Genomic DNA, 9,540 nt, shown 5'->3' with positions numbered 1-9,540 from the left:
CTCCAGCACCTTCACCGGGGAGCGGAGGCCCAAGGGCGACCGGATCTTCCAGGCCCTGGGAGCCACGGACGAGCTGAGCTCGGCCATCGGGTAACCCCCTGCCCCGGGGACCCCTCCTGCCGCCGGCCCGACCTCCTGCCAGGGCGGCCCTGGGAGCTCCGGGGCTGGACGGGCTGAACCTGGGCCCCCTTCTGGGGGGGTCTGTTCCACTGGGATCTGTTCTTATGGCCCATAACCAGCCCTGCTGCCCTCTGGGGGGGGGTTCTGGGCATCTTCTGCCTTTAAGAGCTGCTCTGCCAGCCCCACCACCCAGCAGGAGGGAAGGGATACCCTATGGACCAAACTGACAAACACCCAGGAGCATTTTTCCTATGGAAAATGGGAATATAAGGAACATTGCTTCATTTCTAGCTAACTTAGTGTTGTATGTTGGTTTTTTTTTTTTACCTAGGCTTGCTGGTGAATTTAGCAGTGAAAAGGGCCACACGTTTGTTGAACAGCTTCACAAAGTGAGTATTAATGATAGTCTTCACCCAGTGCAGTCACTTCATCTGAGCTACTGAAACATATTCTTAAGCTCTTTCAGTCACAGTGCTCCCATTGCCACACAAGAAGGTAATCAATTTAGTATTAAAACACTTAAGACTCTGACCCTTGATCACTTTTGAAGAAATAGGTTTCTTCAAGGAGGAGGCTGGCAGATGGAGTGAGGAGCTGCAGGCAGATGAACAGAGCTCTAGGTTTAGTCAGACCTGTACATGGTCCTGGGCAACAAGTCTTGTTGTCACTTGGCCTCAGGTTTGAAATGGGGACAAAGTGACCACGTGGGCACGATGGTGGGACTGTGGGTTGTGCTAATTAGCATTGTTGTGCATAAGAATGCAGGAGGAGCTCATCAGAGACATCAGAAAGCTTCACCAGGCTGCTCCCCCAGTATCCAGGGCTGCTGAGAGGTGCCCCTCTTGGAAGGGGAGGTGACACCAAGCCAGCTCTGTCTGCAGCTGTGTGTCCCTGCCTTTCTCCCAGGGGTTACTGGGTGTCCTCCCAGCACGGGGTTACGTGAGCACTCCCCAGTCTGCTTTCTGCAGAGTCAACTGGGGTGTTTTAACGTGCCAGTGAAAACAAGTCCATGTGCTAATATGGCTTCTCAATAAAGCAATTAGGGAGCACTTATCTGATCCCCCTTGCCAGCAGGCTGGGGGCTGGTGAACAGCAAGGGTAGGATCTCCTTTAATCAGCACAACCAGCTGTCGCTCCCAGAGCTCTGCTGCAGGGGAACTGCAGCATCAAAGGCTGGGTAATGAAAGCAGTGCTTGGTTTTGTCCTGCTCCCACCTCCAGGTGCAGTGCATGCTGCAGGACGTGGGCTCCAACATCGCCACGCCGCTCTCCTCGGCCAGGGAGGCTCACCTGAGTAAGCTCCACTGTGCTTCTCCTGGGATACCAGTTCCTGACTCCCTGCTGTCCCTCTGGATGGGGGCTGGGGAGGCTGTTGAGGTGTGCAGGAGTTGGAGTTGGCCCAGGGCTGCCCCACAGGACCTGCCTGGGTGCTGGGTGGGGTCACACACCGTCCCACGAGTGTCTGTGTGGCTCCAGTGACACACACCCATGAGTGCTGGACAAGACCCAGCCCTGCTCCAGGAGGAGGGTTGCTTTCTTACTGGTCAGAGAGATGTGAAAGTTGAGCTCTCTCTGCAGACTGGGTCACTCCTGCCTTTCTTCTACTGGGTTTCTATTTTCTGTAGGACGAACATCGTTCAGTGAGAAGCCAGTTCTGGAGCTGGAGCAGTGGATTGACAGTTACTCAGAGCAGCTTCCTCCACTCCGAGCTTTTATCCTGCCAGTAGGTACTGCCTGTGCCTCTCACTGACTGGAAGAGCCTCCCTTCCTGAGGGGACACCTGCTCTGCCCTTTGCTGGGGGAAATCAGGGTGTGAGGCTGTTATTTGTGTGGACAAAACCCAAAACAACAGCAGAGAGCAGGACCCAGTTGAGTTCCATCTCCACATCCTGCAGCATCCAGATCTCTCTCCCCAGTTGCCAGCCCCAGCACGGGGTCCAGCTGCACGCCTGGGGGGTTGATGAGCTCTGCTGCAGCTACACGGTGAGGGATGGTGGCTCTGCAGGCACTGACGGGCTGTTCCATTGTTGTTTCAGTCAGGAGGTAAAAGCAGTGCTGCCCTCCACCTGTCCCGGGCTGTCTGCCGCAGAGCTGAGAGGTGGTGAGTGTGGGGTGAAATGGATACAAGGTGACCAGAGACAGCAAATCCTCACGGTTGGAGCAATCAAGCCTGTCGAGGGGGAGGGGGACCGGGGGGAAGTGTGTGTGGAGCTGGAGTCAAGTTTGTGTTAGTCAGAGTCCCAGGAGAGCAATCAGCAAAACGGGAGGCTCTTCCCTCCCCTGAACTGGGTCACCAGAGCCAAGATCTTCAGAAGGAACAGATCCAGGGTGAGATGCACCTCTGGGCTCAGCTCGGGTTTGCAGATGGATTTTGGAGGCTGGCACAGGTGGAAGGTGGGCACTGGCAGGTGTGGGATCCAGGGACGAGGAAGCAAGGACCAGCTCTGTTCCCTCAACAAACCAAGGAGCCCAGTTTACCTGCAGAAAAGGATAATGATCCTTCAGGTGTTAATCACCTGCAAATTGCTCCCATTGTCCCGTGACAGCCGCTGAGGAGCAGCCCTGCAGTTCCCGAAATGAGCTGCATTCCAGGATTGTTCCTGGGGAAGTACCAGCGTTCACACTGTGCTGTGGGGAGTCCCGGGGCTCCGGGGGGTGGCTGGGTGTGAACGGTTGGGCTCCAAAAAAATCGCAGTTCTCTGTAAGAGCATGCAGAGCTAGAAAGTGAAATACAAGTTTCTTCCTCTTGTTCCAGCGTGGTGCCTTTGGTACAAGCAGGGGAAGCAGATCCCAATGTGGCCAAATACTTAAACAGGTAAACAAAAATTTAAAATCCCAAACCTTTACTCAGTACTAAGTGTGCCCCGTGTTGTTCTTGAGTCTTGGGATCAAACCGGGGGGTTTCCCTCTCAAAAAGCCCCCTTTCTAGAAGGTGATCTTTGCAGTTCCCAGCAGCAGCTTGTCCAGGAGTGGCTGCAGGGGGTGCTGGGAGAGCCCTCCCTTCACCTTCTGCCTGCAGTTTTGGGAATCCCTCTCGTGTGGTGTCTCTCTGCCTTAATCCAGTGCCCTGTGCTGTGCAGGTGTGTGTTGCTGGGTACAAACACCTGGTGCAGGGAGGGGTTTCACTGCTCTTCCCTTGGCTTCCAGGCTGAGCGACTTCCTCTTCGTGTTGGCGCGTTACGCTGCAATGAAGGAAGGGAAGGAAGAAAAAATATACATAAAGCCTGAACCATAACTGGGAGCTGGAGTGTTTGTTTCCTTCATCAGGGGAAGCTAAATCCAGCACTCTGTTCTGCCCCATCAAGGAACGGAAAGAGAACAAGCGTGGATGGGAAGTGTGAGCTGCCAAGAACTTCCAGCTTAACAGACTAGGACCTTGTTCCCACGTGCTGCAGGGAGCTCAGCTGCTCTGCTCACATGTCCCTGCTCTAGCACTGCAGAGGTGGCATCAGAGCTGCTGTCTGCCCTGGGTTGGAGCTGAGGCAGGAGACTTCAAAGGACTGCAGCTGATGTCTAGGGGTGTCTGAATTTCCCTGGGCAGCAGCAGGTGCTTTGAAAGGCCTTGACAGGACTCTGAGGGATGAGAAAACCAATCAGCTTCTCTTTGTAAGCCATGATGTACAGAGCAGCAGCTGTGCAGGAAGTGGGAAACTCTGTCCACAAGCTTGGAAATAATAAATGTGATTTACTTGTACCAAAGGGCCCTTAACTGTTGTGCTGTAACACTGAGCCCAGCGTGCTTTTCTTTTTTAAGTTGCTTTGAATCCATCAGCCCTGGCTGAAGCTGAGATGTGCAGATTTACAGGAATGCACTAGGAATTCTTTGGCTCTGGCTGCCTTTTTCTGTGCACATGAAGAATGTCTCTGTGCTGACAATCCAGTGCATCCTCTGCCAGGAATAGGGCTCATGCAGGATAGAGGGATTAAAGGAAGAAGGGCCAAATTCTACTGCTCAGGCAAGACGATTCTGTGACTCTTAAGCTTTGTTTTGGCAGCTGGGGGGTAACTCAGTGAGGAGCTGCTCCTCCAAGTGTAGTCACAGCATCCCCCCCTGGCTGCAGATGCTGGCTGAAGGAGTGGGGCCTTCTTTGGGTTGAGTATTAATCTCCTGGGTACCACTTGAGTCATGAACTTCAGAGGAAAAGGGGTTTTGATAAGTCGCAGGGACCTGGTGCTGCTTTGGCTGACAGAGCTGGGGGACAGGCCAACCTGGAGGGGTTTGGGTCTCACCTGATGTATGTGTTGACCTCTGGAGCATCACTGCCATGGGTCCCAGAGCTTGGAGAACCTGGACACAAAGATCACGCTGGCAAATCGTGGTGCTTTCACAGGGAAGGTGTCCTCTTCCAGCTTCCTAATGGACTGAAATCTGCCCAACCCATCCTGTGTGAGTAACCCAGTGCCTCACAGCCAGCTGAGTGAGCGGACACCTCCCACCTGTGCTGCACAGAATGCTGACAGGCACAGCTTTATGGTTCAGTCCAAGCCACCTACAGCTTGGAAATAAAATAGGGAAGAACACGTGTCAGACAGGGGGAGGGGAAGGGGGGCGGTTTAAGTTCTCTCCTCACAGGCAGGAGCATCACTGGGAGGTGGGAACACACCAGGAGGGCTTGTCCTGCACTCGGGCTGCCACTCCTACCAGCAGGAGCTTTTCAGTCAATCACAGATTCCTCTCTTCGATTATCTAAGTAGAAACAACCTTAAACTTGCTTCCCAAAAGAGTCTCTGGCTTTTGTGTTAACTTTTTAATCAGAGCAGGGGTCAGAGTGAAGAATGCCCAACACTCATGGATAGCACTGTCTCCTTATTCACCAAACCCCCCCTTTTTTTTTTAAACAGATATTTCATGGCTATTGTTAATGCACATTTTTCACAGAGTAATTTTCTGAGCCTTGGCCTGTAACACATCCCAGTGACAAATGCTCTTGATTTGGACTGTACTGTCAGCTGCAATGTCACTGCAGACATTTCCTCAGTGCCTGCTCCAGACAGGCCATCCAGCTTTATGATAGCTCTGTCTTAGTGATCACTATTGAACCTTAGGAATCTAGAGGCTTTTCAAGTTTAATTGAATAAAATTCTTTGCCATATAAATTCTTCATGAATGCAATATAAATCAGCTGTGGAATGGATTTATAGTATTTTCTTTTTTTTTCCAGCTAGGGGGAAGAAATCTCACTGCTGTTTTGGGACCAAAGCTAGTATTGCTTTGATTGCAAGGAGAAATAAATTTAGCTGCTACACTTTAACATGATGCAGGGATTAAATTTATTGGGGTGCACTCAGCTTCCAGCTGCCCCTCCTCTCTACCCAAATATGTTGGTGGAGCTGGATGCAGACAGAAGCTGGTGACTGGGGTGACCCCCTTGTCCCAGTTAAGCTGGGACACTGGGCCAGGGCTTGAATTTAGGGGTGAGCAGAGATCAGGCTGAGCGTGGTCCCAGCCCTGTGGGGTCAGCAGAACTGTAGGGGCCACGCTGGGCCTTTGAGAGCTTTGTCCTCTGGTTCATCACCTCCTGTACAGCCCTGGGCTGTCTAAAAGGGACCTTTCTGTCCTGATGCTGTCCCTGAGGTTCACAGGCCATTAAGCTGCAGCAAGACCCAGGTCCTGGGACTCCAGTGCACCCTCTACAATGGGCTGGGAGCAGAGGCCAGGGACAAGGGGACACAGGGGCTGAAGAAACGACCTTGTGTGCCCAGTTCAGGGAAGTTCCAGCATGTCAAGCTGGCATCTGCTGCTGATCAGGGAGCACAACACAGCAATGCACAGGAGCCTGGCAAGACAGCAGGCAGGGGGGAAGTGTCACAGGAATGAAATACAGGCTGGAAAACAAACATAGCTCCATTGCTCTGCGCTAGCATTTGTTTTTCCAAGTCCTTTGTCCCCACCCAGCAACTCCAGCCATACAGCACAGGGATTCCAGTGCCTGCACCTCATTAATATAATGGGAGGAAGGCAGATGCTTTGTCCATACTGCCTGTGTGCAGAGCCCAGACACATTCCTGCCTAGCAGGGTTCCTTATTTATGATTACATTGGAGCTGCCAGCACAGACATATGTTGCTAAGGGTCGTTTATTCTTGTTTGTAAAATGTATGGCTGCTCCTAGCTTACACACTGTCAAAACTAGAAGAACTGGCCCCAAAATCTCTTGCTGCATGATTGGATCAGATGCCTGTACATCTGTTAACACTGTAGGAGCTGTAAAAGGAAATAAGTTTCACTATAACTCAAGCACCTCTATTACTGCTACAATGTGTAAGCAGCAGAGCTGCTGCTGCTCTTGCAGAAATGACACAAACATACATTTTGCCAAGTCCTATGAAAATTTATACAAGGCAGAGTTTGCTCATGCACAGGAGGACTAATCCATGCTTGCTCCCACCTCACCAGGGCTTGGGGTGGTGCTGCATCTGAAGGATGAGTTTTGGGGGGCCAGCAGCAGTCCTGGACTCCTCCTCTCCAGCTGCAGGACCAAAAGGGCCCACATCTGCCATGGGGTCAAGTCCCCTACAGTCACAGGCCCCTCAAATACCCTCTTTGCCTGGAAGGCATCAAAGAAAACCCCTCCCTGCTCCAACAGTCCATGCAACAGCAAGGTTAGACCTGGCTGATAGGGCAGGTGTGCAGCTGGGGTGCCCCAGGGCAGGAGCAACAGTCCCTGCACGGGACAGGAGCAGATTTAGCCCATTTGTGTGCAGGAAAGGGCTGTCATGGTCCCTCAGCTCTGCCTCTGCTGCAGCCTGGCACAGAGGACCCCCAACTCTGTGCCCATCCTAGAGTGCCACAGCTAGTGCTCAAACCACCCTGGGGGAAGGTGAAGCTGCACAGGACCAGTATTGAAGAACTTGAACTTTGGAAACAGCCAGAAAGGCACATTTTGGAGCAATGCCAGTGCCACTCACCCGGGAGGAGATGGTCCCAAGCCACTGCCACAGGTCTGACTGTCAGCTGGTCAGGTCACTGATGTGCTGTAGGAGCTGCTACAGTTCTCTGTAAACATGAGCAAACACAAAAATAAGCTGCAGGAACATCTCATCTGCTCAGGGATGGGGAGACCAGAGCTCATCACACTCTCCTCCTGCTCCATCCAAACCAGCAACCAGTCCCAGCACGGAGCACAGGCTGGGAAGGTGCAAAGCAGTGGGATCAAATGGAGGGAAGACCAGGTGGTGGCATAAAACAGGGGCTTTGAGCAGCAGCAAGAAGAGCAGTCTGCTCCCAAACCCCTCCCTGTGCCTGCACCGTGGCCCCAGTGCCCGGGGCAGGGTGGGACTGGCCGTGGGTGGGCGCAGGGCAGGGCACAGGCAGCAGGAGCTCCCCGGCCCTGCTGGTGCCTGCCAGCTCCTGCCTTGGCAGCAGCTGCTGAGGGGTTTCTTTTTGCTGCTTCTGACAGCACCATATGCCTGCGTGTCAAAACAATGGCGCTTGCACGCTGACTGGGAGCCCTCTTCCTTGCTGCCACCCTGCTCCCTCTCCCCAGCGAGCGCCTGCAGAGCAGGCACCCAGCACCCTGCTCCTGGGCCACCATTGCAGGGTGAGATGGGGCAGGGAGGGCTGCAGCAGGCTCTGGAGCCAGGGAGTGAGGGGCTATGCTGCCTTGCACCAAACCTGAACTCAGGGGGGAGCTGGAGCAGCAGGCACAGCTCCTCATTCCTACAGGGATGCTGCGAGAGCTAGGAGAGAAACACGATGCCTGGATTATTATTATTATAACATTGGTAACAACAACCCCCATATGTTGGCTCCAGTACCTGGTAGCTTCTAAAACACAAAGCACGGACTTGCCCCACAAACCCACATCTCTCCTCTCCCTCCCTAATCCAAGAGGTGTCAGATCCCTCAGTGTGAAGATCCAGCCCCACCACCCACCCAACCCCAGCACCCACAGCAGAACCTGTTGGGGAGGCAGCTCTGCCACCAACCTCCAGCTCCTGCCTGCAGCAGAGCTCCTGGAAAGGAGCATTTGGGATCTGCAGTGAGCACCTGAGGACATGCACAGCCCCACTGTCCCACACTGGAGGATCTGGCCTGGCTTTCCAGCCCTGTTCCCTCTCCAGCTGCCCCGGGCTGTGCACAGAGCTCTGCTGGCTCAGCCAGGCTCACCACCCCCACCCTCCACCTTTGCTTTCATGAAGGTACCAGAGTGAAGCCACAGCATCCTGCAGGACCAAGCAGCAATTTTCCAAGCACACTCCAAGGCACAAGAACAAATCCTGCTTCAAAACACAGCTGCCAGGCCCTCCAGGCTCAGAGGCACTCCCACCACCATCAGCAGCACCCCAAAGAGCCCATCCCTCAGGGCCACCTCAGCACATGCCCCAGGAACTAGCGTGACAAAGGCATTGCTGAGCACCTCTTTCCCTGCCTCCCCCCTCCCAGTTGAGGTACCAGCACCCAAAGCTCCACCCCCTCCTCTACCCCCCACTCTGAGTAGGAGCACTACACCCAGTGAAAGGACGAGGAGACATCCAACCATCTTACTCACATCAGGTTTATTTTTCACTTCCCTGCATTTCTGTCAACAAGGGATGTTACCATGGTCTCCCCAGCAGCAAGTCATCTATAGAAAAAATAGTCATTAATCTCCCCCAGCAAACCCATCCCTGCCCTACAAAGAACAGGGGCACAGACCACAGCAGTGCAGGGGGACCCAGGCACAGCCACCACCTTCTGCTCAGCTAAAAACATATCAAAGCCTCCCAGACTTACAGAAATCAGCTACCAAAAGAAGTTACAGCCACCAGGGCCATTACTAGACAATCAGGTTTTATAGGCTAGCTACAAAATTGGATGTAGAGTCTCATAGTGCAATATTTCCAGGTTTAGAGAGCTAAGTCTGCATTAAGAACTTTTCTAGGAATTGTACTCCTGAGGAATGAAGGGAAAAAAGGGAGCAAAGATTTTATTTCACTGCGTTCAATAACTCACTGCATCAAACAATCTTTGTGCTCTATTTAGACACTGCATTTCCCTAGAAGAAAAAAGCTCTCGTGTGATATTTTAAGCTACAACTGGTACAAGTCAGTGCCTAAACCTCTCAAATGCACATTCAACAACTGGTTAATGCTGAAACACTCTATGTAAAATAAAATAATAATAAAAAATTACTATAATATTTTTCTCTGGACTCTTAGTCCAGCATCTTGAATGCTCTGAATGCAGACATTCCTGTCCTCACTAACACTGCCCATCATTCCTATTTAATATTACTGAGTTGACATAGAAAAAAGATCCTGGCATTGCTTTCCAGATGCATTTCCAGGCATTGGTTCCAAAAAAGGGGTTACTTCTCTGGAAACCAGCTGAGGCAAGACAGAAGAGAAAGATGAAGCAAAGGCTGTCTCTGTATTCTTGGTTGAATGGTGCCAAGTCTGGTCTGGTTGTTTGAAATGTGCATGAGATCATGGTTATGAGG

At 52.4% G+C, this 9,540-nt stretch overlaps 1 protein-coding gene across 1 annotated transcript in view; it reads left to right on the top strand.

The window, feature by feature from the left end:
* The window catches only part of MMAB (methylmalonic aciduria (cobalamin deficiency) cblB type), a 5,339-nt gene extending 1,985 nt beyond the window's left edge, over positions 1–3,354 (top strand). Inside the window, exons 2-8 of the mRNA XM_009996847.1 lie at positions 7–90; positions 452–509; positions 1,341–1,413; positions 1,745–1,842; positions 2,156–2,220; positions 2,875–2,934; positions 3,267–3,354. Coding sequence (XP_009995149.1) covers positions 7–90; positions 452–509; positions 1,341–1,413; positions 1,745–1,842; positions 2,156–2,220; positions 2,875–2,934; positions 3,267–3,354 — 526 coding nt within the window. The remainder of the gene's footprint in view (positions 1–6; positions 91–451; positions 510–1,340; positions 1,414–1,744; positions 1,843–2,155; positions 2,221–2,874; positions 2,935–3,266) is intronic.
* The last annotated feature ends 6,186 nt before the right edge of the window (positions 3,355–9,540 follow it).

This window comes from Chaetura pelagica, unplaced genomic scaffold (genome assembly GCF_000747805.2).
Source record: "Chaetura pelagica isolate M959 unplaced genomic scaffold, ChaPel_1.0 scaffold294, whole genome shotgun sequence".
Lineage (NCBI taxonomy): Eukaryota > Metazoa > Chordata > Aves > Apodiformes > Apodidae > Chaetura > Chaetura pelagica.
This window is presented reverse-complemented; position numbering and strand designations above follow the sequence as displayed.